Source organism: Giraffa tippelskirchi, chromosome 13 (assembly GCF_054371585.1).
Source record: "Giraffa tippelskirchi isolate mGirTip1 chromosome 13, T2T-mGirTip1v1.2.pri, whole genome shotgun sequence".
Taxonomy (NCBI): domain Eukaryota; kingdom Metazoa; phylum Chordata; class Mammalia; order Artiodactyla; family Giraffidae; genus Giraffa; species Giraffa tippelskirchi.
The window spans coordinates 96,126,669-96,154,593 of NC_137287.1; the positions used below are offsets into that span (position 1 = coordinate 96,126,669).

Sequence of the window (27,925 nt, forward strand, 5' to 3'; positions counted from 1 at the left end):
ATTTGAAGATGGGTGGGGTCTGGGCAGGGAACAGGTTTGAGCCGGCCTGGTATCCAACCTGTTGAGGATGCATGTGCCCTTCCTGTACCACCACGGCTGTTACAGCTGCAAGTGGACAACCTCAGGAGTTCAGGCCCAAGCCCTTCAGTGGGTGAATGCTGGCTGGCCTGCCACCCTCTTGCTGCAGTGCCCACCTGCATGGCTCTGGAAGCTAGGCCTGGACTCACTGTAGCATGGCTGGCTCCTCCTCATCCTCCATACCCCTTCCCCAGAGACCCCCCTCCAGCTTTGTCAACACACCCTCTCATGGCACTGAAGATCTGAAATTTGCATTTGAGACCCTCTGTCTCCTGCCTGCCTCTCCCCAGGGTGCAGGCTCCTGACAACAGGGATCCGGTCGGTTACCTGGCCACTCTTTCGCCACCATCCTGAATGAAGTAAGACACATCACACGAGCTGAAGTCCGTTTTCCCCCAAAGAAATGCTTTATTGACAAACCACCATTATTTACTTTATGGAAAAGAGAAACCCAGGAGGCAGTCATTACCCCTGCATCCTGCCTTCCCACCACACCCCATCTGAGACTCCAACCCCAGGGAAAGAGCATGGAGCAGCGTTCCTTCCAAGGCACAGTGTGGACTGCAGCCCCCTGCCCCCCAAGTGTCTGAAGTGACCAGCACATGCAGATACCAGGCAGCACATCACAGTCCAGCAGAGAGGACACTAAGCTGATGGCTCCTCCCTCTCGAAAGCACACACAGGCGGTCGAGGTCTCTCCCCACCAAGAGCCTATAAGGCACAGAGCTGCCCCTCCAGATGCACCAGACATGGGGCCAGGGGTGAAGCTGCTGGGCTGTGGCAGCATCAGAGGAGAAAGAGATCTTTGTAGCTCCTGAGAAAAGGCAACAGCAGAGTCCCAGCTGACCCGAAGCCCCAGCCCTGACCTACCTGCAGGGTCTGCCTACTGCTTGCCAGCCCCAGCATGTGGCATGACCGCAGGCTACAGCTGCTGACCGGGGAGGAGCCAGCCAGGGCTGGTTTGCACAAGGGCAGCCCAGGCCCTCCGTGGAGGGGCTGGTCTTTCTCCTGCCTCCAACCCCACTGGCCAGCAGGTGCTGCTGTGGTCACCAAGAGGAGAGACACCAGTTTCTACATAGGGATGGAGTACACTCATGAAATAAAACAGCACTGGCACAGCCGTGCTGCCCCTTGGCTGGATGCAGGGTTTTATATAGTGCTCAAAACCCACTGAAGAACCCTTGTTTGTATATAAAAACATTATAAACAAAGCATAAGGCGATGTAAGGCGTGCATTTCAGCTTGAGTCCAAAGAAATACTAACTATGAGGCTAAAGCTGCTTCGCTTAGTTTTACTTTTTGAAAAACCCACTGCATTTATAGAAAATAAAGAACTTGCTTTTGTTAAAGCTAGACTGTTAGTGTAACAATTAGGCAGCTGCTGATAATCAGCTTCTTTCTAGAAGGTCTCAGAAAATGGATAGTTTTCCTGTTTAGCATTTTGAAATTAAACTGCAGATCAGGCAGGGCTTTCTGGATGACTCATCCTTCTGTGACTTACGGAAAGACTTCGGAAAACACAGCGCATTTTACACTTATCACATCCCCCCTTTAAACATGCTGACCAATTAAGAGATTCCCAACAGAAGCCTGGTTTTGGCTCAGTCACCCTGGGACCCACCACCCTGCCCTAAGGCAGGTGAAATGATCTGCTGATCTGACAGAGGGGGAGGCATCTGTGGACAAGGCGTGTTCTCTGACCCATGTGAGCGCAGCAACCACGTCTCCATGGGGATGGCATAATTGTCCTCCACACCCACCACTCGAAGTTGCAGTTGTGGCGATGAGGGTGTGCTTATTCCGTGGCCAGGCAAAGTCGCTACAGCCTTAGAAAGGTATGTGATCGGGCAACGGTCTGTCACCACTCCCCGTTGGGGAGGGAAGGTTGTCACCACCATTCTCTCTGCCACCGACAACTTTAGACTACAGATGGGGAAAGACCAAGAGAGAAAGGCATGAGACAGGGCACATACATGACAGATCCTACCTATGCCCCTCCTAGGAGTTCAAAGCGTCAATCTCTATGGGAATGTATGTAATGTGAATGCCACTCAGCAACAAAAGGAACAAACCACTGCCACAGGCAACAGATTGGATGTCACTCTGAGGAATCAGAGTAGAAAGAGCCAGGCCCCAAAGTCCGCACACTGATGCATGCAGTCATGTACTGTATGACTTTCTCAAGATGACTGAAATGGAGAGCAGATTAGAGGTTGCCCAGGGTAGGGTGGGGGAAGGCAAGCTGTGGTCTCCGTGCGGATGAACTGTGCTCTGTCATGACTATAACAGTGTTCTCTCCCGGTTGGGATGCTGCTGGATATCACCACGGGAGACCGTACAAGGGCTCTCAGTATCAGTTCCTGTGACTGCACGTGAACCCACGTGACTAGTGACAGGCCCTGAGCCAGCATAATGGGTAGTCCAGGTCCAGGCCAGTTACCTTGATGGTCCCAACTCGGTCCTCAAATGACTTGAAAGTAGCAGAATTCCTTTAAAGAGAGAAAAAGATATCAGTATTGTAAGGAACATGTGGTTGTGTGCCCTCCTAAATGTGAAGGGCCTTGGGGTTAGGGTCATCATTTGGAAAGACCCTAGAGAGATCCCCAGGTCTCACTGTAAAAACGTGACAAGCCAAAAAAAGGCGAGGGGGCACACACATTCCGGAGGCTCCCCTAGGACAGAACTGAGATCAGCCACACCCACCAACTGCAGGACAGATGATCTGCATGCCAGCAGCTGGTGAGACCCAAACTTCATGTGGGCGAACTGCAGACCCCTCGACTGGGTGGTGGGGGATGCTGGGCACATTTCTGCTGTGCCCTAAATGCACACATCCTGGGGCTACCGAAAGTCCTGTGTGTTCTTCACACAGATCTCTCACAGAAGTCAAGCAAGAGGAAAACTAAGGCCCATTCTAAGAGCAGAGAGCGATGAGGAGGCAGAGAAGAAAGCAGGCCAGGCCCAGGTCCCCCGCCGTACCCCTTCCCTGTGCCCAGGCCACCAGAGGCAGCCTGTTAGTGACCCCTAGGCATGCTCAGGGAGGGGAGGTAGCAGCTGGAGCAGATTCTTCTGGGACAACGACAGCTCTGTGGGGACCCAGGCTGCACTACAGAGCAGGAGAGAGCATGGGTGGGGGCTTCGAGGAGGAACAGGCCATGGCTCTGACTGTTCTCAAGATAAACAGTCTCTGTAAAAAGCCTGGAGACCCCTGGCAGCCTCCTGGGTGCTGGTGTGTCCAAGCCTCCCTGCCCCTTCCAGCCCAACCTGAGGGCAGCCCTGGAGAATCCCAGGTAGAGCCCAGTTTGGGCCTCACCCCCACCACCTCTGCAGCCTAGAAGGGGTGTCTCCCAAATCTGAGCCAGAGACTGACAGGGGAAGGTGGTTCCTCGTCGGGGGTGTAGGGGATGTGCAATGAACCAGCCAGAGCCACCCCCTGCCACTGGCCTCCCAGTGGGATCCTGGCAAGCTCAGGCAGCTGTGGGGCACAGGAGCACATTACCTCATGGCTGGCATACTTATGGAGTGCCGGATGGAGTGGCTGCTGCTTGGAAGCATAGGAGGAGCAGAGAAGGAAGAGTTAAGGCAAGGATAGGACCAGCTCCCCCTGCAGGAAGCTGAGTCCCACCCCTGTATCAGGGAAGAACAGAGAAGCCTCACAAGCCCCCCTCCAACCAGGAAAACTGACCCTGGGGCCCCTTGCATGGCTCCAGAAGTGTGGCACTGTAGGGGGAAGGCACCAGGACAGGGATACTAAGATGCCCTCAGCCTAGGCATTAAAAACATTTCTGGTGCAAAGAGCCACCAAGCATCCCATGTGATTTCACAGCAAGTCCCAGAAAAATAAGCAGGACAAGTATGAATATCAAAAGTCATGACTGTTCTGGAGTTCCTGGCCTCCAAGCAGGAGGAGTGGCTTGATCAACATGAGCTAAAGGACACTCAAGAGGCTGTCTGACCGGGGCCTAAGCACCCGAGGGCGGAAAGGAGACCAGCTCCCCGTCAAGGGCAGGACCACTCCTGGGGGACGAGGACACGGGGACATGATGGCTCAAGGGCCAGCGTAGCCTCTTCCAGGAAGAGTCAGGGTGGGCCGATGGCTACTCTGTGAGGCCAAGTTACAGCAGGCAGTGACAGTGCCCAGCCAGCCACACAACCAGGGGAGGAGCCCTGCACCCGTCCCACCGCTGGTGACCACCTTGCTGTGCTGCCCCCATCCACACAGCCTACTAGGGCCGGCCAGAGCCTCCCAGCCCTGAAGCATAGACAGCCCTGCCCGGCACATCCAGTGTCAGTCTTACCTAAAGGAGTGTGAGAAAGGCCGAGCCCTGAAGGGCAGCAGCAGGAAGAGAGGAGAGAGGCAGCATTAGGAGGGGCATCCAGTCCCACCCCAGCCCTACATTTGAGACCACCCCGCCAGGGGAGGACATGTGCCCCTGTCCAGCCTCTGCCCCACTCTCCCTCACGCAGTCACATATGGGGGACCTTTGCGTCTGACTCTGCCACAGGCTGGAGAGAAGGAACCCGGAGAAACAAGCAGAGCAAGGGTGTGAGGCGCTCCTCTGCCGCCAGGGTCTGTACCTCACCCAGGACCCGGGACCCCATCAGCCTACACTCCAGCTGGGCCAGTGTGCCCCCGCACCTCGACAGGGCCTGCAACACCCCCAAGCACTTCACGCTTTGGTTGCATCACCACGGATAACAGAAGATGACCAAAAAACCAGAACATATGCAAGGGCAGCTGCTGGGGTAGGGGGAGGCGCCACAGCTCCCCCTCCACCCCGGCGGCCACCCCAACATGAAGATCATTTCAGAAGTGACAGTTACATGGCCTGAGGCACCTGTTGTGCTCTGCTGGGCAGCAGGACCTACTGTGCTCGGCGGGAGAACAAGCCTGATAATGAGAAGAGGTGCGTGTCCCATCAAAGGTCACCCAGCCGGACGGAGGCCCGACCTCACTCTAACTGGGCCTTTGACGCTAATCCATTTCCCTGCCCCTGGGGATGCAGCAAGCCCCTCGACTGGGCTGCTCCTGGACGGGACCCTCTAGACACTCGGGGGACTGCTGTCTCGAAGGACAGAGCAGCACCTGACCCTCAACTTGCGAGGGAAACCCCTGGGCCTGGTTCTCTGTGTCAAGAAGTGGAGAACTCTGTCAGCTTCGAGCTCCAAACCAGAGGTTAATGGGCCTCGACCTTAAGCCACCTGAGACCCCGTGGTGAGGCAATGGGAACACATGGATGGGCCCCTCAGACTCAGTTCACAGCAGCACTGGGATCACAAGGGCAAAGCCAGCGGCAGGCACATGGGGCCTCAGGATGAGACCCCAGCCAAAAGGAACCGTGACCAGGGGCCGGTTCCTCCACTAGCAGGGCTCACACACGGCGGGCACAGTACCAGCCACAACACGGCCACCCTGGGTTCTGAGCAGAACGGGGCACACTGAGCTCTGTCCTCCCAGAGCAAAGCCACGTGTGTGAGAACTGCCCAGCTGGCTCGCTGCACCAGGGGTTCTACCCTCTCGCCTGACTTCCACCTAGGATGCTCTGAACACGTGCGACAGTGAGAATACTGAACATGAGGGCATGACACCGAAAGTCAAAGAGAACATTCCTAGAAGAAGACGAAGCAGATCTGTCACCTGCTTCAGATGCTCTATCGTCAGCCTGGACTCTGGAGGAAAGAACAGGCGTAAGCAGGTGCGGCCCCCACCCTGTGACAGGCCCTGGGAGCGAGGCCAGGCCACGAGGGGCATGTGACCAGCTCACTGCCAGGCATTCCTCCGCCCAGCTCAGGTGGCCACAACGGGCATCCCACCCAGCACCAAGTGAGACTCGTCTGGGAGGACATGTTAACCAGTGTGAAGCCTGGGGAAGCGATGGCCACAGGCCCTCCTGGCTGCTGTGCAAAGCCCCGCTTGGGGGTCCCTCTTGTGTCCGAGTCACAATCACCATGGGCCAGACTTAGCATCTGAGGGCAGTCTGCAAGGACCCCTAGTGCAGGGGGAGCACCCCTGAGGCATGGACTGCCTACTGACTGTTCAGCTTCTCCAAAGGTTTAAATTTTTTCAAAATAAAAATCTGGGGGTGAGGGAGTAAAGAGGTATAATGATATCAAACAATCAAGAACAAAAGGTAATCATGGCTCTGGGCATCAGCTGTCCTCTGCACAACTGGGTGGGTCCCAGGGCTGGTGAGTGCCTGTGGCCCAGTGGCCAGGGCAGGGCTCCCACCTTGAGGCCCAAGAGGCAACCTCAGGCCATGAGGTGGGGAAATGCCTACTCTACGCAGGCAGGAAGGGTGAGAAGTGAAGGGTCAAGGCTGGGTAGACCTCAACAACAGTTCAGCAGGCCAGGCCCACAGCAACCCCATAGGATTATCAGCTGTAAGGAGACAGCGCAGGGCCGGCAGCAGAACCCAGGGCCAAGTCCAGGGTTCTGGCGAGGGAGCTGACCCGTGCTGCCCGCTACTCTCACTGATTCACCCCAACAACCCAGAGGAAGGCCTGAGGGGTAGCAGCAGAGCCCAGAGCAGTAAACTCAGGGTAGAGTCTGGTGTGGGAGTGTCACGGCCATCAGGCTGGGGCGGGCACTGCTGCATGCTGGGCCCCAGTTCCCCTGGCCTGCTTCAGAGGCACTCAGGCAGCCCCCAGGGTCTTATCCACTTCCAAGACAGACTGCTTGGTTGGGGGCCCTAATGTGCAGCCACACGCTCTCAGGAGCAAGCCAGGCAAACACACCACGCTTGTCCTTGACTTGTCCAGACTGCCACTGCCCCCAGGTCAGAACCATCTGTCCTCATGGAACGTCAACAAGAACCACAGCCTTCACCAACCCCAAGTACAGTCACCCATGGGCACAGTGACCCCCCACGCCTCACCACGAGAAAAAGGAATGGCAAAGAGGCAGCCAGTAGAGGTAGGCTTGTGAACCAACTGGTCTGGGGCTGGTGTGGCCACACCTGTGGGTGTTGAGAAGCACCTGAGGTAGGTGCATCTGCCCACTTCGGCAGGCTTCCTGTAGACCAGACCCTCCAATGGACCTAAACATCCTAAAACCCCACCTGCTCAGCCCAGGTCTCAGGGCAGAGGTGTCAGACCAGGGAGTCTCACCTCATGTCCCCAAGCTTCCGGCTGATGGCAGAGCCCATGGTGGACAGGGCCGCTGAGGTCTTCTGTCCCGCCTGAGACAGGGTTTCCTGGGTTTTCTTATAGCTGGAAGGAGAAACAGTGGTTAAATGAACCACACAGAAGGTGCACCCACAGCCCGTATGCCACAGACAAGGTGACCAGAGAAAAGAGGGGGAGGTTGGGCCAGTAACCCGGGCCCCCAGGGAGGGGACTTGCGTACGGACAGAGCAGCACTGTCAGGTCATGACTGCCCACACCCTGCAATAACCCTGTCTTCTGTTCTTCCTATAACGCAGGCTTTCCTCCTCCCCCTGTGGAAACTCACTTCCCTACCTCCCCGACTTCCATAGCAAACAAGCCCATAGAGCCCAGGGACACAAGCCTTTAGGAGCCTCACACGGCTTCTCTTTTCTCTTCTTATCCAAAGCAGTCCTCTGAGGACAGAACAACTCAACTGCACCAATGGGGTTTGAGCCTGGCAGCTCAAACGGGCGGTGCCCGGCCGGCCTTCAGACCCCAAGCAGCCCCTCCAGCCCTCTTGTTCTGTGTCTACCATGTCCTTTGAGAAAGGGGAGACCTATCTCCACCTCACGCCACTGTTCTGGCTCAAGGGGGTGGTCTTGGCACCCCGTGGAGATCTTCTGCCCCACCCACCCACAAGATGGCTTGTGACCTCGACAGCAGTGGGACAGGCACCAGTGGGGTGCCTGGGCCACAGGGACGGCAAGGACACCCGTGGGCCCACCCTGAGCCGCCAGCCCCCACCACAAACAGAAGACACAGCAGCCTAAACCCAGAGGCTCCTGCCGAGCCAACTTGGCACCCCAAGGAAAAGAGCGCTCAACATGGCAGAGGTGCCCACCAACTCCAGCCCTCCTGGCATCCCAGGTCACAGTGGTGGGCTTGGATGGCACTGGCTCTTGGCTCCCTTCTGCATCTACCCCTAACCGTTGCCTGCAAGAGCCCCTGTGTGAGCACCTGCTGCCCGAATCCCTCAGGCCGGCCTCAGGCCCCAGCCTGTGGGGACGGCCTGGTTCAAGCACCCTGGAGAGCCTCCTCCTCTGGGCAGCGGCCCCTCACAGCACAGCAGGGCTTGGGCCTCAAAGCACGAGCTGCTTCACAGCAAGTCTGGAAATACCTTGAAGTCACTAAGGCGTAGAGTTTATCTTAGTTTCCAGGAAGATCAGTAATTCTTGAACATACTGTTAACAGCGGGTAGAAAACAAGTTCCAAAATCCTTGCTGAAGATTGTGCTTCTGGGTTTTTTGAATTCAATAACTAATAAGATGTCTAATTCTCACTCTAGGCCTTAAAAAACCTGACATCCAAAAATTCCTTCCCCAGTGACGGTCTGACACAATCTCAGAACTAAAATGAACAGGAACTCAACATCCAACCAACCTGCCCAGCGACCCAAGGATCTGGACAACTGGGCCCTGGACAAGCTCCCTCCAGTGGAGGGACAGGTCTGTTCTAGGCTGCAGTTGATTCGCACCAAAACCCACAGTCCACACCCTCCTCTCAGAGGGTTTCCAGATGGACTGTGCTGCAGTTCCCTCTGGCACCCTCTCACTTGATGGTGCCTTCACCTGGAGCTGCCTCCAACACCGTGGCCTGTCTTGGCGTCTCGCAAGACATGGCAACAGAAGTGGAACGTCCAGAAGGCGACTCAGAAGGGTGCTCAGGCACTCGGGCCACTCCGGGCTACTTCGCAAGGCAGCCCCCCGCTGGGATAGATGTGGTGCAGAGGCTAGGATGTGTCTGTCCCCAATAACTCAGCCCAACCTGCACTTGAGAGCACCAGGCTATGCCACGCTGCTTGACCCTCAGTGAGAGGGAGGTGCCAGCGGGATGCTCCTTCTCCAGGATCCTCCCTTGGGGGGGTCTGTCCCCACCTCCCACTAGTGGGGGCACATGATCCCAGACTGGCTAGAGGTGAGCTCCCTGACCCCAGTGAAAGCCCAATGACTCCCACACTGGGCCACCTTGTTGCTGAGCTACAAGGATGGGAAGATACGGTCCTGCCTCACCAGGCCCCCTTGACCACAGAGGAGCTTGAGAACAAATTCACTGTGGAGAGGGTTGAAGGGGGGTGACACAGGCTGGAAGCGCTGGTCAGAGCCCCAGGTGGGCAGCCTAGAGTGGGGGTTTCTCACCAGACGAGGCCTACCCCTCCCTCCTAAGCTGACACTATCTGTAGCTGTACCTTCTGCAACCTGCGACCAAATAGGTTAATATGCCAGTAAGTGACTATGCAATTCATTGATGTTTACTCTAAGCACAATTTTAATTCTGATCTACCTAAGAAAGGATCCCATGAGATGATCACTTCGTGACCAATAGAGCATGGCTGCTGAATCAACAGCTGGGTTGAAACCCCCGAGTGGCATCAACCTGCTCATGACAACACCACTGCACCAGAGCCGAGCACTCCGGCTGCAAACACCTCACTTCCTCCCTTCCAGGCCACGCTCTCATTCGCTGAAAGGGATCCACAACAACAAGAATTAGGGAAGACAGGGCGCTGGCTCCAGCCACACCATCCCCTCCAGAAGCTGTGGGCAAGGAACCCTGGTAACAGCCTCCTGCAGCCACCAGCCAGGCACCCCGAGACTGCAGAACAGCTGTCTCATGCTGTCTGCCTCCTGCACTGTCACTGCAGAGACTTCTCCAGGCCTGACAACCCTCCCAACAGATCTGGGGCTGAGACCTCATGGCCACAGCCACTGCCTGATGAAGCATGTGAAAAGAGCCAATCTTGCCAGCCACACTTACAGGTCCAGAGCCATGGAGTCCATTCAGAGGAGTCAGAACTGTGATTTGGGGAAGCAGTGCCCCGGCAGCTCCCGGGCAGCTGGCTTTCCAAAACAGCACCAAGACCTCCCAAGGCAATTCTCAGCCTCAGTTGGCACCGTGAGCCAGGGACCGCCCTACCAAGCCACACCAACAGCACGGAAACTCCAACTGCCAGACCCACCTGGTGCCTGGCTGCCCTCACGAACCTAGGCTGCAAAGGCTCCATGGGCAGTTGGCTAACCTGGGCTTCCAGGCACCTCCAAGACAAGCCAGGTTGCAACTGTTTCCTTTCAGCCCAGAAAGAAGGGCTTTCTGCCCATGCCTTCTGGCAACCACAGTTCTTCCTTCTAAGACATCCCAGAAAACGATTTTAAAACACTGCACCACCCAGTTCAAAGGATATAATCAGACTAGAGTACAAATGAAATGCCATTATCTATTTCACAGATCTCAAGCCCGAGCTCTGACCGACAGCGCCACCATGAGGATTCCATGCTCCGCTTCTTTGCTATGTGGCTGTTTCTGTGCTCGCCTCTCAGGCCAAAGGAGCTACTTCAAGATCTGACCCACACAGCCTACGCTGCGCTGACTCAGAGCCACCCCTCAGTGCAGGTGAAGCCCCAGAGCACCACAGCTGGAGCCAGGTCTGCGGAGGGGAGCACCACCAGTCTGTCACCAGACTGACCCCCGCTCTGGCCTCTTATCCAAGAAACACACGTCAGGAGGGGGTTCCCAGTGCCATCTGGGGGCTGAGTGAACTTCCTTCTGCGCCTGCACGCTTCTCCACTAGAGTTTAAAAGGTATTTTGTGTTTGAGAAGAATAAAATTATATGAAAAATAAAACAGCCAATAAGCTAATAAGCTGAGCAGAGTGTGCTCGGCCTTCCTATCCCTGAAAGTCATGTCGGGAGGGGAGGAGGCACTCACAGGTCTGACTGGGTCACTTTCTCATTCCACTCTCCGAGTTTCTCAGAAGTTTTCATGTAGCTAAAAACAGAAAGTCTGTGGTAAATTATTTAGAAAAACTACTTCAATGCAGGTTTCAAACTGCAGATGAAATTCCAAGGAAAACAGAAGGACCAGCTGGCAGGAAGACTGGCTCTCCAGGCTGCTTCTGCTCAGAACCTGGTCAGAGGGCTGGGTGAGGCCAGGGAGGCATGGACAGGCCTGGCTAGCTCTCCTCATGCCTAAGGCAGGCCTGCCCTCTTAGCAGAAGTTGTCTCTTGGGGAACAGCTGTGAGAAGCATGAAGGGCACAGCCACGGCCCCAAACACGACTCTGACAGCCACCTTTTGGGTTTAAAGCCTACCAGTTTCTAAGACAGAGAACTGGGTTTTTCATAAGTGAGATTTATGAAATTCAATTTGGTCTTTCAGTGGGACACAGCTTCTCAGACAATGTGAAACATTTCCCACCCACCCCACCCCGCCTCCTTGAAGAATATGTTTCAGAGGAGCCACACATCTGCACTCCCCAAATCCAGAGCTGGGTCAGAGGTTCTGGGGCCGTAATCACATCATGCTCACAAGAAGGACTCATGCCCACTTCAGCAGACACTGACCTATGGGGACCACTGGAAAGCTAGTCTCATTAAGCACCTAATTTGTATTCTCTCCAATTTAGAACCTGAAACATACTCTCGTCAATTTCTGCTGGGACAACTAGCGTGTTCGCCACCTTTTAAAACCACACGTGCAGACTCTAAACTCTGAGTAAACCAAATTCAGATTTGGTTGCTGGCAAGGATTCAGGGCCCTGAGCTGGCAGCTTCCAGGGGATGCACCTCACCCCCAGGACTCCAGGCCCCCTCAAGCAGGCAGAGCGGACACTCACGCGTTGGAGACCTGCACGTCATGCCAACTCCTGGACAGGTTTTGCTTCAGGCCCTCCAAGGCAGAAAGGCCCAGCTTCCTCTTCAGCTCTCCACAGTGCCTCTCCTTGGCTGCCAGCACCTGGCGCAGAGTGACAATTTCCTCTTCCACCTGCGAAAGCATGCAGTTACCAGGCTTCAACCACCACCATGGCAGGAAGTGACTGACATCCTTACACATGCTACAAAGAGGATTTCTCAGAATCACATGAGAATTCTCCATTTACAGAAACATAACTTGTCTTAGGAATAGTCTAAAGCGGCCATCGCTTCTGTTTGTATTTGGCACCAGCACCTCAACTTTCTCTGGAGAACTGTCCTGCTCCCCTCAGCTGAGTGTCTACCCACAGATGGCAAGCCAGGCCTGTCGGAGTTCCAGACTGGGTGTGTGAAGACAGCAGCCCCTTTCTGTCTGGGCACGGGTAACAAAAGGTGGAAAGGTGGGCAGGCAAGCCACATCTGCACCCAGGGGGAATTCCATACACAGAGGGAAGGAAGCAGAGCTGACAGACGGATGGATGGCCAGAGACCCACATGACAAAGAAACAATCCTTAGGACATCTGTGTTCCCAAGGTCAGCTGCAAGCCTTGGCAAAAGCCACTTACACAAGTCCAAAGAAAATTCTCTTTTTTGCTTAGTGTAGTTTGAGTTGGACAACAGGAAAAATCTTGACAAAAAAAGACCAGAACTTTCTCATGTCTTAAAGAGCGGACGACAAAAAGAAGCATGCTTTAGAGCCATTCTGCTTTAGATTCTCAATAGTTTCAGCTTCTACGTGAAAAGCTACTCTAAAAAACCACCCCCTTCTTTAAAAAGTGACTGTTTGGATTAAGGCATTAACAGCCACTTAGAGCCCTATCTGGCTAGTCACTAGACTTTGCTTTAGAAAATACTGAAGAAAGAAATAATTCAAAATCAAGGATCACCCAAGGCCAAACTATTAACCAGTCACTCCAGCAGTGACACTTGGTGACATTAACTTTGTTTTTGGTGTTGTGTGCACATGGGTTTAACAGCCTGTGGACACGTAGGCTGACATTTTAACATTAGCTCGTCTTCACTTTACAATTCACCTCTGAAAAAGACATTGTGGTTTTATTCTCTAAACCAGTATGTCCTGAAATAAAGGGCAAAGCACAGGCTTCCTGGGACTTCTTGATGCTTCTCCTTTAACCTCTGCTCAATTCAGAAAGGATGGCTTCTTCTGCATTCTAAAACCTGATCCTGGGGCCAGGTTCATTCACATGACCAGTTCTGCTCAGACCCGGGGCCTGGACCCAGGATGTTATCAGGATGGGCTTGTCTCCCAAGATGAAGCAGAGAAGTGCGACAAGCATGCTCCAGCCCCCGCCTGACTGATGCTGACAAGTGCACTTCCCCAGATTCTGGAATCTCAAATGAATCACTATCAGGCTGTATCACATCATAAAAAGAAACACTCTTGGCAGTTGGTCTGAATAAAAATTATATGCAGAGACTTTTGTTCTTAATTCCTATTTCTTCTTAAATAGCTCTCACTTTGAAAAGATCACATGAAAAAAGAAGGAAAATGAAGATCCAGGGGCAGATACATCTGTGGGATCCTGAAAATTTCATGTTATTCCAAAAGGGAAACCCGCAGCAGATGGAGTGCTCAGAGCAGCCGTCCGTGTGGACACTTCCCTTACAGAGAGCCTGCAAAGTGCCAGACACACACAAGCCAAGGCTGCAGAGGACAGATTCTGTGGGGTTCCCAGGGCAATTTCCCTGGAGCACAGCCAGCACTCCAGCTCATTTTTAGGCAGAGAGGACCTCACAGCACCCCCGAGCGGACAGCCAAGACATAGCACCTTTGCAAGCTCCGCCCTGAGCTCCTCAGCCTCGGTCTCTGTCAGACCCTCGACAGCAGGAGCCTGAGCAGCCACCGCTGTGTCCACAGGGACATCCGTCATGGAGTCGGAGAGCAGACCTTTGTTAGGAGAATTCAGGTTGATATCTGTCAGAGACAAAATGCGGTCAGAGTGCATCAGATAAGAAGTCATAGACAAATAAAATGGGCAGAGATTCCGCCCCACCCAGGGAAGGGGGGCAAGACAGGGTATGGAGAAAATGGCTTTTCTCTGAAAGGTTCTACAATAGATTCTACAATGATGGTTGTGGCCACCAAACAAATAGCAGCCACGTCTCAGACCACGTAAGTTGCTTCTTCAGGTTCCAGAAATGCTGGCACAAGGCAGCCATTCCCTAAATCTGGTTCCTCCTGTATAATACTCTCTTCATGGGCAGAAAATCTTTGCTACAAACAAAGCATCTGGAGCTAACAGATCTTCCTTTTTTTTTTTTCAGAGAAGGAACTTAATACAGCTGTAAAACACAGCCAGCACCATTTTCTAATCAGCTGCTCTGCCAGGGCACAAGCTAAGATGACACACAAGAACACAGTCATCCAGGCCCTGTGGGGAGTCACCAAAACAAAACCAGTTTAATTCATCCTCAACCTGCATCCCGCAGCACGGAGGCTGCAGCAAGGCACAGGGGGAACACTACCTCACACACCTCGCTACATCCAGATCAGGTTCAATCTCTGCATCAAATTTTTTTTCATATTAAATGCATTTTCCTGTATGAACTAGAAGTTTACAAGAACAATAGGTCTATATCAGTTCTTTTCAATTCAAACACATGACCATCGTTTAGTGTGTTGTACAGTCAACACTGAAAACATCTTCCTTTTCGATCAGCACATTCTGTGAACAAACAAGCTCTGTATGGTATTTGGAACATTTAAAAGTAAACTAAAGGGAATTCCCTGGTGGTCCAGTTAGGACTCTGCGCTTTCACTGCAGAGGGCCCGGGTTCAATCCCTGGTTGGTGAACTAAGATACAAGTCAATTGGCTTGGCCACATAAATAAATAAATAAATAAAAAGGCATAAAGGTTGCAAAGAAATAAAAAGTGTCTTAAATTGCAGATATGCCTATCTACTTTAGAAATCCTAGAGTCTGCTAAAAATAAAGTGCACTTAAAGGCAAATAAGCTCTATTTAGCTGGCTGTGTCATTTCCTTCACATGTCCACACAGCTGGAGTCAGGCACACTTCTATGGTGCTCTAGAGATGCTCACTAAATGAAGTGTGTTTTGTTTTCTTTTAAATCAATTGATCCAAATTTTTAACTCAGATCAACCAATGTGGTTTTACTTACATCGTTTGTATCTGCTATGCTGAACCTACTTAATACTTAAATTCATTAAATGTTTTAAAGTCTTTACAACTTTTCTACGTTTAAAAACCAACGCTCACAGACAGGTAGTGTCTACTTATAAAGCTAAAACTGGATCCCATTGAAATCACCCCAGATGAAACTGTATACTCACCAGTCATGCTGGGCACTGCCCAGTCACTGGGGAAGACCCCCTGACTCACAGAAGGCCAAGGCAGGAAAGTGTCTTACCAAAGGACCTACAGAGAACAAGCACCGGGTGGTGCAGTAGGCAACACTGGGGGCCAGCCCCTCACCGGTGAGTCGCAGTTCAGCCTGTATAATCATTTGCAAAATGGGGGTAATACAAGGACCAATCTAAACAGGTTATTCTGAAAATGGAAAAAGATCTCAGAAACAGACTTGGTATAGTGTCTGGCACATAGCAGGTGCTCAGTAAGTGTTTTCTGTCGTTCTTCTGACGAGAACCCAGTGCATCTGACGAATTCTAATGTTTAATTAATATGCCCATACAGGTCAAACAGTAGAAGAACATCCTGAAATTATCCAGTAAAGTTACATCAACGTAGTTTTAATCATCACACCCTCTAGAGCCCCAGGATGGAAGACAGACTTGTACCACGTCCTCAAAATCTCAAGCTTCTGGGCCCGCTCCACACCCGCCGCGGCCACCTCAAGCTGGTCTGGGATGTCTGTTCCGGAGAGAGGCCTGGTATGCTGGGTGTGCCCCTGACTCACTACACCCGTCCTCCTCGAGACAACTCCGAAGTAGGCTGGGCTCCGAGCAGTGTTGCCACCCAAGGGGCGCTGCGCCCAACGCGAGGGCGGCGTTGCCTCCCCTCCCCTCTCCCGCCGCGGCGCCGCCCGGCACCTCGGCCCGCGTCCAGGGCCGGATGGAGTGTCCCCAAGGGCCCTGCGCAGGAACTGAGGGCGGCCCGCCGGGCAAGCGTTGGGCGGGGGTGTAGTGACGAAACCCAAGACTCTGGGGCGACGGAAGGGCGCCGGGTAACCAGTGCTCGGAGCAGTCCCAGCCAGGGGCGGAACGCCTGCCTGCAGCTTCTAGGCCAGGAGCCTGGGAGCTAAAGAGGGACAGCGGGGTAGGAAGGCGCAGGCGGAGAGGCCCAGAGCCCACCACGCGACGCGAGGCCCACAGGTACCTTGGCCGGCGGAGTCCATGTTTAGATGGCTACCCGGCCGCAGCTGGCGTTGAGACCCGGTTCGCGGGCGCAGTGGGAGCCGAGTGGGCCGCACCAGGTATAGCTCGCCGCGTACACAGCACCCAGCGGAACCTGCTCAGCAGCCGCGGCTTACGATATCAGCAGCGCGACGACCCACTTCCGCTTTGACGTGCGCTCCGCCCTCGCCCCGCCCCCTACGAGCAGTGTCCAACGAGAGAGTGTTTTGGCCCCCGTCCCGCTTCAACCTGATTGGCCGAGGCTGCGAAAGAAGTCGGAAACAGAGTCCGGTGCACCAGCGAGACACACAGGTAGAACGGTCTTGAGGAGCTCGAGGAAGTTGGGAAGTGGGAGGACCGTGCTTCATCGGGCTATGAGAGTCTCGAGCTGGGCATGTTGGAGGTCCCCAGCGTGTTTGCCACTGCCGGCTCACTTACTTTGGCGGGTCAGACTGAGGCCGCTCTGAGACTTGACCCCCTGACTTTGGAATTCTGTTTCTTTTTGAGTCCTTCCTTTTTGTAGTGATTTTTAAGAGTATGGGGATTGCGCGGAAAAAGGCATGACCACCTGTTCCCTCTCCAGGATGGAGGAGCCAACCCTCGGCACTGTGTTCTCTTACTTCCTTTTGACAGCAACCTGGTGAGCCAGGGGGGGCCCTCACCCTTACAGATGAGGAAACTGAGCCCAGAGTTACTTGCCATCACTCAGCCAGTTGAGTTGCTTCCAGATGACTCTGGAGAAGAGTTTCCTAGACTTGTCAAAGAAGAGTTATGTAGCCATTAGGCAACCCGGTCCCACTAGAACAAGTCCCACAACTACCCTTCTTTGGCTACCTAGTTGCCTCTGCAAGCAACCATTTAGTGGTATTCAAACCCTCAAGGATTTGACCTTTCTGGACAGCATTCCACCTAACAGCCAAGTCACTCTGCATGTACTGATCCCTAGGAAGAAAGCCCCTTCCTTTACCTGGGTAACTCCTCCGATTGTCTCAGTTCAGAGCTCACCTCCCCACAGGTCTTCCTGCTACTTTAGGTCACCCTAGTTACCTGCCTCTGCCTGCACTGGCCCAGGTGCATCCAGGCCAGGTCATGCTCTGCTGCTGTCAATTATATGCTGCCTCACTTACCTTCTTTCAGTTTTTCCAGTTTCCAGCTGAACCCACCCTGGCCAGCTCCTATCCCCGGGGGTTGGGAACAGCTTGTAGTCCCTGCTTCATGCAATTTAGGGGAGATGGTAAGGAAGCAACTGTATTACAGATGGTGGTGGGCAGAGGGCCTGTCTTTCATTCATTATGGCATCCCTGAGCCAGGAACAAAGCAATGAGTGGTCAGTCAGGTGTGTCTGTAGTCACATCAGGACATGCCACTTACTCTGAATCTGTGGTTCCAAGGTGAACCCCATCCTGTAGAAGCCAGAGTGGAGTGGAGGAACTCTATGAAGCAGCAGCATTGCACTTGTACTCCTGAAGAGGTCACAGCCCTTCCAAAGCCAATGTCCTTTCATAGTTAGGAGCGACTTTCACAGACCCTTCAACATGCATCTTTCCCAGTCATCCTGTAACCCAGAGCCTGTGTTCCCACTATCCTCTCCAGGTGTCAAGGCATCCATCACACAGGGTTGCCATAAACTGGGTCAGATTAATCTTTGCATTCCCTTTACCAGCTGGGAGCAGATTGGAACGGTTCACAAGTGTTGGAGAGAAAAAGAGACAGGAGAGAGGGGACACCCCAGTGAGGGAGAGAGTGCAAGATCCCTATGCACTCCCCCAACCCTCCGCCAGACACCAGGTCGGGATCCAGGGCAGGGCCAGCTTTACTGGTTTGGGGTGGGGGTGGGGAAGGGACCTGCAGAAGCATGGTCTACAGCCTCCAGGGCAACTGAAAGTCCTCGGGTTCCAGCGGACTGCAGTGGGTCGCCTCCACGTTTCTGAGGTGCTTCCGCGCCAGGAACAGCGCCAGCTGCCGCCGCCGCCGCGGGCTCAGGCCCTGGCCCACTAGCCAGGGGAAGGCTAGCCCATGTGACCCCCGGGCCTCCTCGTCCTCCTGCTGGTCCTCGCAGCGCGCGAGGTAGGAGCGCAGCAGGGATAGGCACCACTCGTCGTCCACGCGGTAGCGCGCATAGAAGGCGGCCTCTTGCGCCAGGCTGCCTGCGCGCAGCCAGCGGGTCACAATGGCGAGGCCCTCTCGCGCCATCACAGCGGGGTAGCGGTGCTTCAGCAGGCGCAGGAGCAGCTCGTTGCCGCGGTTGCCCTCCACGACGCCCGACGGCAGGGGGCGCAAGTGGCCCGAGGTGCTGACCACGTCGTCCTGTGTGCGCCGGAGCAGCAGCACCGGCCCAGGGTAGCGACACAGCTGCTCGGCCACGTTGAGATTGAAGTGCTCACGCACTGTGCGCACCACCAGCCCTTTCCAGCTGTGGGGCATGACCTTCAGCGCCAGCGGCACGAGATCGTCGAAGGTGGCATCGAGCACCAGCGCGCCCAGCTCCGGGTACGTCATGGTGGCCCACGTGGCCGTGAAGCCACCAATAGACCAGCCATAGACCACCACGTGCGCGGGCGGGAAGTGCAGGCGGTGCAGCGCGTACTTGACCACCACGTCCATGGCATTGGCATCGTGCTGAGGGAACGGCGCGCCCGTGCTGCCCCCGAAGCCCGGGTGGTTCCAGCCCAGCACCGAGTAGCCAGCCTCCAGCGGCGCCGATAGGCAGCCCATCTCATAGAAGCCGGCGTTGCCCTCGCAGCAGATGACCAGGCGCAGGCCCCGGCCGTGGCTGCCCGGGTGCTGGCGGCGGTCCATGAACATGGTGTCGATCTCGTTGCCGTCACAGGCCACCAGCTTGGCGCGCCGGCCGCGGTAGCGCTCCACCAGGCGCTCCTGGCCTTGTTGCAGCAGCGGCAGCAGCGCGCGCGTCATCAGGAACATGGAGCCGGGGTACACAAGCCAACGGCCCAGCGAGTGGGCCAGTGCGTAGCTGGCGAGCTGGCTGGGCAGCTGGCGGATCTGCTGCAGGAGGCACTGCGTCTGGCTGCGCGCCGCGCGCGGCGGCCGAACCGGCGAGTCCTCGCCCAGCGCTGCGCCCCGCAGTAGCCACACGCCCGCCGCAGCTGCCGCGCACGTGAGTGCGCGGTGACTGCTGCCACTCCCGGCGGCGGCTCGCACGTCATCCCAGCGGAAGTCCACCGGCCAGCTGCGGAAGTTGTAGGTGTAGTTGGCTGTCAGGTAGATCTTGAACACGTGCACCAGCGCTTTCACGAAGCAGACCACGCACATGGGCACGAGGCCCTGAGTGCTGACTGAGCCCTAAGACCCAGTCGCCGGCCCGGGGTCGCGGTGGCGGTGGGAGGCCCAGGCCCGACCCAGCGGGCGGTGGCAGTGGTGGGTGCTCGCTAGACCGCCTCAGGACATATCTCTTTGGGGCTTGGCTCTCGTGGCTTTTGTGACCTGGGCCCACTGGGGTCCAGGGGAGTAGGCCTCTGCCTGGCTCGGCCGGCTTTGTGAGTCACCGTTGCCTGGGGAGAGACCCGTGATAGGCGCACAAAGGGTTCGAAGGCGTGGTGGACCCAGTTCTGCCCCGCCCCCCGGGACACAGCCTCAGGACCTCGATGTGGCCACACCCTCAACAGGCTTTCTCTGACCGGAATCCTCGTGGTTTCATTAGCCTCTCATCTAAGGGCAAGCCCACCTCCACCTAAGCCTGAGCAGCGCCCCGCCCCCTCCTCCCTGAACTGTAGGTGAACACACAGGTTGGAAATCAACCGTGCTGACCTCTTCCTGGGCCTCATTGAGAAAAATGCAGGGCTGCCCACCACCTTGAACCAGCTTGTGGTGGGAACCACCTGCCCACCTTCCAAGGTGCCCACCTTCCAAGGTACCCACCCTGGTGGGAGAGGAACCAGAGGCAGGAGAAAGCAGTCCTGGGGATCAGGCTGTGAGAGTCTGAAAAGGCTACATGGGCCCTGGCTCCCCCACAAGCCAGGGTGAGGGAGAGGGGAGTGGGTTGGGAGAGCAGTTCTCTGCCCAGCACTCCAGGGGCAGAAGCAAAGCTCAGGAAGTCCCTGGGGGAGCAGTGGAGGCTGGCTGCTGGGGCTCTTTGCTCACTGCCTGCACCCCGGCCCTCCACACCTTCTTTCCCAGGAAGGGGTGAGCACAGGCTGGAAACCCCCGCCTGTTCTGGATCCTCTTTCCACTGGTGCCTGCAGAGGCAATGACATTCTCCAGGTGGGTCCTTCCTGGCTAGTGTTCCTCATTTTGAGCCCCTGGTTGAGCCCTCCTCCCCCAGAAACCACCCCACAAGCTGTCCCTTCCTCTTTTCTGGAGGGCTTTATTGGGTTCTCCTTTCTGTCCTGCACCAGTGAGAGCTGGCCCACCTGAGGGCAGAGACAGAGTCCCCGGGGCAGGGAGGCAGGGAAGAGCCATGCCCCAGGGGTGGCTTCAACAGCTGCATGGGCCTAAAAGGGAATTTGGCAAACCCAGCCCACTCCTTGAAACCCAGGAGGCCCAGAGCCCAGCCCTCTGGGGAGGGGCTCCAAGCCCAAGTTCTCTCTGCTCTAATGCTCTGTGCAGCTGAGTTGGAGGCATTGCTGGCCCAGTCAGCCCCCTCCTGGCTTGGGAAGCAGAGCTGAGGATCACTGCTGTCCTTTGGGGTTTGTGGGCAGGAGGAGTCAATGGGCAGTGAGTGAGCTGAGAGGGTTGAATGTCCATCCTCCACCCCCATTGCCAGGTAAAATACAGAAAACCCAGTTAAAGTTCAATTTCAACCAAACAACCGAAGCCTTTCTGAGTATAAGTATGTCCTAAACATTGCATGGAACATACTAATATGAAAATATTGCTTATCTGAAGTTCAACTCTAACTGGATATCCTGTTTTTTTGCTAAATCTGGAAACTCTATCCCCAGGACGCCTCCCTCCAGGCCCTGAGGTCCAGATCTTCCTGATCATCCAGCTCCTATCCCACTCTGGGCTGCTTCACTCATCAGTTAGGTCCTGAGACCTGAGAGGGTGGCCCAGGGTCCACTGTCCCCCTGGGCAACGGCTCTGCTCCTATTCCTTCTGCCCTGTAACCACCTCGCCTCTCTCCTGCGTCTTGGGTGGCAGCAGGGGCAGTGAGGAGACCTGGGTCAGGTAATGGGCAGAGTTGTCCAGTGGGGTGGGTGGTCCTGGCCCTCCTGAGCTGTCCGCCTGACCTTGAGGTCAGAGGTAGAGATGGGACCTTGGGGAGGATGTGGGCATTTCCTCTCTTAGGAACCTCTTTCATAAACTCATATCCTAGCATGGGGGGTGGAGGGAAAGTGCAGACTCAGAGTCTCCAGGTTCATCTTGTGAGCCCTCAGGAGCAACCCCAGAAGCAGAGCAGAGGCCCTGTGGCGTCCTCAGTCCCGGCAGACACAGAGGATGCAGTGGGGCGTACTGCAGGATGCTCCTGCAAAGACAGGTGCCGTGCGGAGGAGCAGCACCCTCCTGGGGGCAGCCGCCCATCTTGTTTGGAAATAGAGGCTTTCCTTTAGCCAGGCCCACCTGCCTGCCCTTGGCTCCCCTGGAGGAGCAGGAAGCTCGGAGGAGAGGGAGCAGCCAGAGACTGGATTCTAGGGGGCAGAGGTCAGCAGGCTGGAGCTGCTGACCCCACCCCCAGAGCCCTTACCCTGTGTCTGGCCTGAGCCCTGACCCCCAGCCCACAGGAGCCCAAATACCCCAGAACCACCAGCTCTGTTGAGACAGGAAGGCACATGACAAGAAAGGAGCCTTCCTCCAGCTGTCCCCTCTCCAGGGGACCCCACTAGACTGGACCAGCTGTAGCCACAGTGGCATCGTGTGTCCCAGTTGCTCAGGGAAGGTGGAGTTGTGAACCCAGCAGTGTCCACCCAGCAGTGGCCCACAGGCCACTTAGCAGTGTCCACCAGGCGATATCTGAGCATGCACTCCCCCCACCCCCTCAGTCTGGGCTGACTGGGCTCTCTGACCTCTGGCCTCCGCCCTGCAGGGCTCCGGCCCTCCCCCGCTGAGCAGGGCTCCCTCCTGGCCAGTTCTGCTCAGCTTCCCCAGAGGCCCTGATATAGGCTGCCAACCTCGGGGAAGGAAGGAAAGAGAGAGAGAAAACCAGTCCCAGAGGCTGGAGCAGCAGGGGTGGGATCAGAGCCCTCACAGGGGCATCCAGGCTCTGAGGCAGCGTTGTCCTTGGGAAAGCTGCGGCTGCCCTGCGGGAGGGGAGCTGAGTCTGCACAAACGCCTCTGCTCAGGAAATGGGGTGCAGGGAAGGTGGGGGGTGGCTGGGAGCCTGAGGCCAGGAGGGGACGCTTCCTGGCGGATGCAGGGTCAGAGGAGGGCGGAAATGGCCAAGACAGCTGCTGAACATCTGGAGTCACAGAGTTACCCGCACCCTCATGGATGGCGGGGTTTGTGGGGAGCCATGCACGCCCACACCCTCTCCTGCCTTCCTGCAGGTCAGTCTCAGCCTCCCCTCCCACTGCCCCCCGTCAGGGTAAAGAAGCCACCCCTGGGGGCTGCACTGTGCACAGGCCACACACAGTCCGGCTCCCGAGATGGTCCCTGGGGTCCCCTGCACAACTGGGAATGTCACCGCACACTCCAGGTACAGTGTCACTGCTGGCTGGGAGCCCCTGAGGGTGGGCTCATCCTTCCCAACGCTGCAGCGCACCCCCCCCCACACAGGCTTTGATGTAAGGTGCTGGCTACATGATGTTATTCACAGTGTCACATGGGCTCCCTGCCATAAGTCATGCAGGGCGCAGGAAAGGTAACAGTCCTTACCAGTCTCCTCTCTGGTAACCAGAGACCATAACCTTCTCTTCTTGCCCACAGACATGCCCACCCACAGGCCCGGCTAGTGGGGTATTTTATCATGTGCACGTTGCTGGGCAGTTGGCCTTTCTCATGAGCATCACTGCATGCCTGCAGATGCCAGCAGCCACTCATCCCCCCATGAGACACTAATGCCCCAGTGCCCCCTCTGCTGGTGGGGACCCAGGTTTCCAGATCTTTCCCTTCAGCCGTGGCTGCCAGCAAGCACCCTTGCCCAGGACCCTGCCTCTCAGGGCTTCCTCACCACACCAGAGTCCTAACAGTGTGCCCCAGGGTGGGGGGGATGCCAGACTGCTTTTCCAAAAGCTTGTGCTGGCCTGAGTCATGTAGGGAGCTCCCCAGCATGGCCAGGAGTGTGGTGGTTCAGTATTTGCCGGTCTGTGTATCTATAAGTTTAATGAATGTTGACTGATCCTGACCAGCCGACCAGGCACCAGGAGCCATTCCATCAGTCAGGCAATCCAGCCCTGCTTTTTGCCCGCTGCCCCTGGGAGGCCCCTCACCTGTGGGACCCCCAGACTGGCCAGTCTCTCTCATGGTGGCCAGATGGAAACCATGGCCTGGATCTCAGCCAGCCAGGGCTCTGGCGAGGGGAGATTACTCAGGTTGGGGGTGATGGAAAGGATGGGGTACGCTTGCCCTGGGAGGCAGGTTTTGGGGGTTGGGTGGTACATATTCAGCATGGGCCCCTGAAAACCAGTGGTGGTGGTGGGAAAAAGGACCAGAGTGGAGGGCCTGAGATGGCTCCTCATCCACTTGCCCCAGCTTCCCCTCCAGCTGGAGCCCTGGTCCCCACCCATAGAGTCTCTCCTGGGGACTCAGACTCTGTGGCGGGAGTGGGCCCAGGTCCCCAGAGGGCACAGAAGTTGCCTCTCCTTCCTGGTTCCTGCACACAGAACTATCAACATTTTTCTCCTGGTGGTGAGATAGAATGGGGGTGGTGTCTCCAAAGGGGTGGCCCACACAGAGGTCCTTGAGAACTGGAGGGAGCTGGAGTCCCCACCCCAGCACTGGTCACCTCCTCCTGCTGCCCCAGGGGTGTGGCAGTTCCTCTGGAAACTGTTTCTGGGAAGCCCCTATTCCACCCCCAGCAGCATCCTGGGTCTCGGCAGTCACCCCAAGAGTAAAGAAGCTGGAAGGGCGGTGGGAGGGATGGGGTCTCAGGAGCTGAGCCCTCAGCTCTCCTCTGGAGAGCAGGAGACAGCCCGGGCGTGGACGGGGTAGGGGTAGCTGTCCTTAAGCCTAAGGGTGGCCTTAGGCCATCCTTCCTGGGGTGTGGGTCTCCCACCTGCCTGAGTGGGTGGGCTGAAGCCAACTTTTGCTTAGGCCAGGTGTCAGGCCTGGGGGCTCACTAGTGGGGCTCCTTCACGAGCCCTCCACTACACCCCAGATGGAGGAGGAGACTGGGAGTGGGGCACAAATCCAGTCCAGAGTAGGCAGGACCCTGCAAGCCCCCCGAGGACCCTGGATGGGGTCTCCACAAGGGTCCGCTCAGCCTGTCTGGGCACACGGCAGGGGGAGGGGGCTGTTCTTGGGCTGCACTGCTGGGAGCGGCTGGAGCGGATCTAGGTTACAGCCCTAGCGGCTCCTTCTAAGTCTCTTGTGCAGATTAAAAATGGCAACTGTCCTGGAGCTGACCCCAGGGGACCCTGGAAGTTTCCTCCCCCACTTGCGCACAGGCACTCTCTGTTCTCAAAGTGTGCTGCTCCCGGCTCTGGCTCCCCCACCCCTCTCACTTCTCGGGTCCCTGGGGAGCTGGCTCGAGGTCAAGCCCACCGCAGCCCGTCCAGCCCACCTCCGTGGAAGGTGGGGGCAGGGCTGCTCCAGGGCCCAGACAGGCAGGCCCTTCTTCCCTGTCCCCTCCCCTCCCAGCTGCCCCCGCTTCAGGCAGGAAAGTGGGGCGAGAAGGGGGGGGAGGACGGGAGAGAGAGGAAAGGCTGTCTGCCGCATCCCCTCAGCTCAGCCAGGGCCCTGAGGAGTCCAGGAGGGGTGCCCCCCACTTTGGTTCCTGAGGTTTCTCTAGGGGGGCTGCACTCCAGGGTGAGCCCACTTGGACCCCACACACAATATATACCACCAGGGCATCTCCACCCCAGGCATCCAGGCCCCAGGACAGGATCTGGGGCCAGGAGAGTGTCTGGGCCTTTGCCCCAAGCCCACCCAGGAAGGCAGTGGGGTGGGGAGGACACAGAAGAAGAGGGGCCCCTTATTCCCCCTTCCTGTCCCCCCCTTCACACCGCCTGTCCCGGGGATATAACCGCAGGGCTGCCCACCCAGTGCTTTGAAGCTGCCGGAGCAGGACTCGGCTGCCGGGGCTCCTGCACCCGGCCCGCCCCTCCGGCTGGGCTGCGTGGGAGCTGGGAGTGACCACAGGGCCGCCAGCGGCCTTTGAAGTGCTGGGGCGAGGCTGCAGGAAGTGGGCGGTAGCCCACCCAGGCCCTGGGCCCACCCCACCCGAGGACTGGAGCCCCTGCGCATGGGGCCCAGGCACTAGCCACTTGGGCTGCCAAGATGTACACTGGTGACTTGGGGAGTTGGGGGCCAAGGAAGGGAGGGGCTGCCAGGCTGCCACCTCCCCAGCTTCTGGAGCCCAGCCCCCATTTTGCCCAGGCTCCCTGGGGGAAGTGATGGGGCCAGGATTGGTCCTGGTCCCTGAGCTAAAAATAGCGGGGCTCGGGCTGGGTGGAAACCCCCCTGGCGGGGGAGGAAGGAGCAGGGCCACAGGGCTGGGGCCTCAGGGAGTAAGACTGGGCAGGAAATGCCCGGGCGCCCTCTGTGGCAAAGCCCCCTGGAAAGTCCAAGGCAGTGCCTGGGACCCGCACGGGCTGGAGTCTCCCAAATCCCTTGAGCTGTCATGACCACTGCCTGGGCCTGGCCTGGTGTCCTGCCTTGGATTCCAGGAGGCCCAGAGGAAGCTAATTCTTCCTCCTCAGTCACCTCCTGTGCGCCTGATGATGAACTGAATCACTGACCTCCAATCCCCCCTCACTTTCTCAACAGGGACTATTCAGGAAGGGTCTGCTGCGAAGTGGCTAGGGACAGGGCGGTCTACCTCTGCCCCCAGGGTGCTTGCTGGGGAGAAGTAAGGGCTTAGCGTGAAGAAGGGCTTTTCAGCAGGGAAAACCCAGTGGTCGCCCACCTGGAGTGGGAAGGGCAGGAGAGCGGGCAGGCGCTGAGACCAGCAAAGTGGCGAGTTCACTGTGAGTTAGACTGTGGTGCGTTCACTGTGAGTTAGACTGTGGTGCGGGGGGCTGGCCTGGGGAGGGCCTTAGGGCTGAAGGGAACTTGGCATCTTGGAGGAATAAAAGTGAGACCAGTGTGGCTGGAACCCAGGAGTGGGGGCAGAAATGAGGCCAGGAAAGGAGGGGGGGGAGCTCATGGAGATCATTTAGGGTGTGGTTGACTGGGAAGAGGGCTTTGAGAGGAAGCCACTGCTCAAAAGCCAATGAGATTCAGCAGGAATGTTCCAGACTCAGGTTTGCATTTCTGAATGGTCACTGCTTTGTGGAGGAGGCCTGGAGGCAGGCGTGGGGCTCGAGCTGGAGGAAGGCTCCAGAAGGGAGGCCAGAAAGGAGGGTGGGGAGTAGGCAGAGCACAGTGGCCTGGGAGGAATGCAGACGGACCAGATGTGTCCAGGGTCTGCTGGTGGATTCTCTGGTGGAGAGCAGCCGCTTAGGTGTAGGCAAGGAGAGAGAGAAGCCAGGAGAGGATGAGGATGCTAACACTTGTGGTATTTTTGAGAGAAAATATGAAATCTAAATAGGATAAGACGGAAGCCAAAGAGGGGGGAGGCCGAGTATTTGGGAGAAAGGAAGGTTGCTGCTGGTGAGATGTGTCAGCTGTGGGCAGTCCGGGTATGGCCATATTGGGAGCTGGTAGAAAGTGTCGCTTCAGGATGGGTGTCCATTTACCTGACAGCCTGCTCCAAGGTGTGACTCTGGCACGGGGGACTGGAGGTCTTGGAGGTGAGATGGTGGAGGAGACATTCAAAGAGGGACATTGCATCTCCAGGGAGGGTGAAGGAAGCTGTTCTAAGCATCACCATTAGAAACACCACCTCCATCAGCACCAGCAGTCTGTCACTGTCCTCAACTGGTCACCTCCATCCCCATCGTCACCTCCACCACCTTCAATGCCATCATCACTTCCCATCAGCATCACCAAACCTACCATCCCAGGCACCACCGTTACTGCTTCATTCACTCACATGGTGGACAAATACCCGTGGCATATACAGTCTTGGCACAGAGTTGCACTGGGCTCTGATCATGGCAGTGAGCAACACAGGTGATATCTCTCTCCCTGGGGAACTCACAGCCTGGTGGGGCAGAGCGAAAATAGACACATGCAAAGATTCAGAAAACCAGCATCAGAAGGATCGCGCAATCCCACTCCTGGGCATTTACCCCAAAGCAATGGAACATGCTCACACTTAGGACTGTCTTCAGATTCGCAGCAGCACTGGTCACATGCCCCACACTGGAAAACCCCAGACGTCTGTCAGCTGGCGAATGGAAAGAGGAGGAGTGGATGGCTGATGCACAGAACGAGAAAGGAGCCGGGTCCAGAAGACCCCATCCTGCGCAGCTTTGTTTATGTGAAATCCCAGAAAAGACGAAACTACAGTGACAGCAGATCAGTGGTGGGCAGGGATGGCGGGGGCAGAGTGAGCGCCAAGAGGCTGAGGTGTTGTGGGTGGGAATGGGAATGTTCTATATGGAATGGGAATGTTCTATATTGTAATAGTGCGGGTGGTTACATGATGATAGGTTTGTCAAAACTCATCAAATTGTACACTTCATATGGGGGAATATCATTGTATGTAAATTATACTCCAATAAAGCCTAATTTTTTACAAA

At 56.3% G+C, this 27,925-nt stretch overlaps 2 protein-coding genes and 1 long non-coding RNA gene across 25 annotated transcripts; 1 reads left to right on the plus strand and 2 right to left on the minus strand.

Moving 5' to 3' along the window:
• Positions 1-462: 462 nt before the first annotated feature.
• On the minus strand, positions 463-18,350 carry TPD52L2 (TPD52 like 2). Of its 23 annotated transcripts, none has more exons than XM_081557439.1 (9): positions 17,616-18,350; positions 13,700-13,845; positions 11,833-11,981; positions 10,927-10,986; positions 7,186-7,287; positions 4,377-4,403; positions 3,578-3,619; positions 2,519-2,567; positions 463-2,001 (listed from the first exon to the last, which is right to left on the minus strand). In XM_081557439.1, exons 1-9 carry the CDS (start codon positions 17,746-17,748, stop codon positions 1,906-1,908), a joined length of 804 nt encoding a protein of 267 aa, XP_081413565.1. In that variant the 5' UTR covers positions 17,749-18,350; the 3' UTR covers positions 463-1,905. The 23 variants fall into 23 exon arrangements, 22 of the variants coding, with proteins under 22 accessions (XP_081413565.1, XP_081413564.1, XP_081413567.1 ...); XM_081557438.1 differs by having other exon boundaries at positions 3,578-3,622; XM_081557441.1 differs by lacking the exon at positions 17,616-18,350 and adding an exon at positions 16,228-16,344.
• On the minus strand, positions 17,881-22,017 carry ABHD16B (abhydrolase domain containing 16B). The gene is made up of 2 exons (XM_081557381.1): positions 18,090-22,017; positions 17,881-17,907 (listed from the first exon to the last, which is right to left on the minus strand). Exon 1 carries the CDS (start codon positions 19,515-19,517, stop codon positions 18,105-18,107), a length of 1,413 nt encoding a protein of 470 aa, XP_081413507.1. The 5' UTR covers positions 19,518-22,017; the 3' UTR covers positions 17,881-17,907; positions 18,090-18,104.
• Positions 19,828-27,925, plus strand: LOC145532453 (uncharacterized). The gene is made up of 6 exons (XR_014073253.1): positions 19,828-20,115; positions 20,382-20,465; positions 22,688-22,836; positions 26,067-26,266; positions 26,985-27,353; positions 27,515-27,925. It is a non-coding gene; the product is annotated as an uncharacterized LOC145532453 (long non-coding RNA).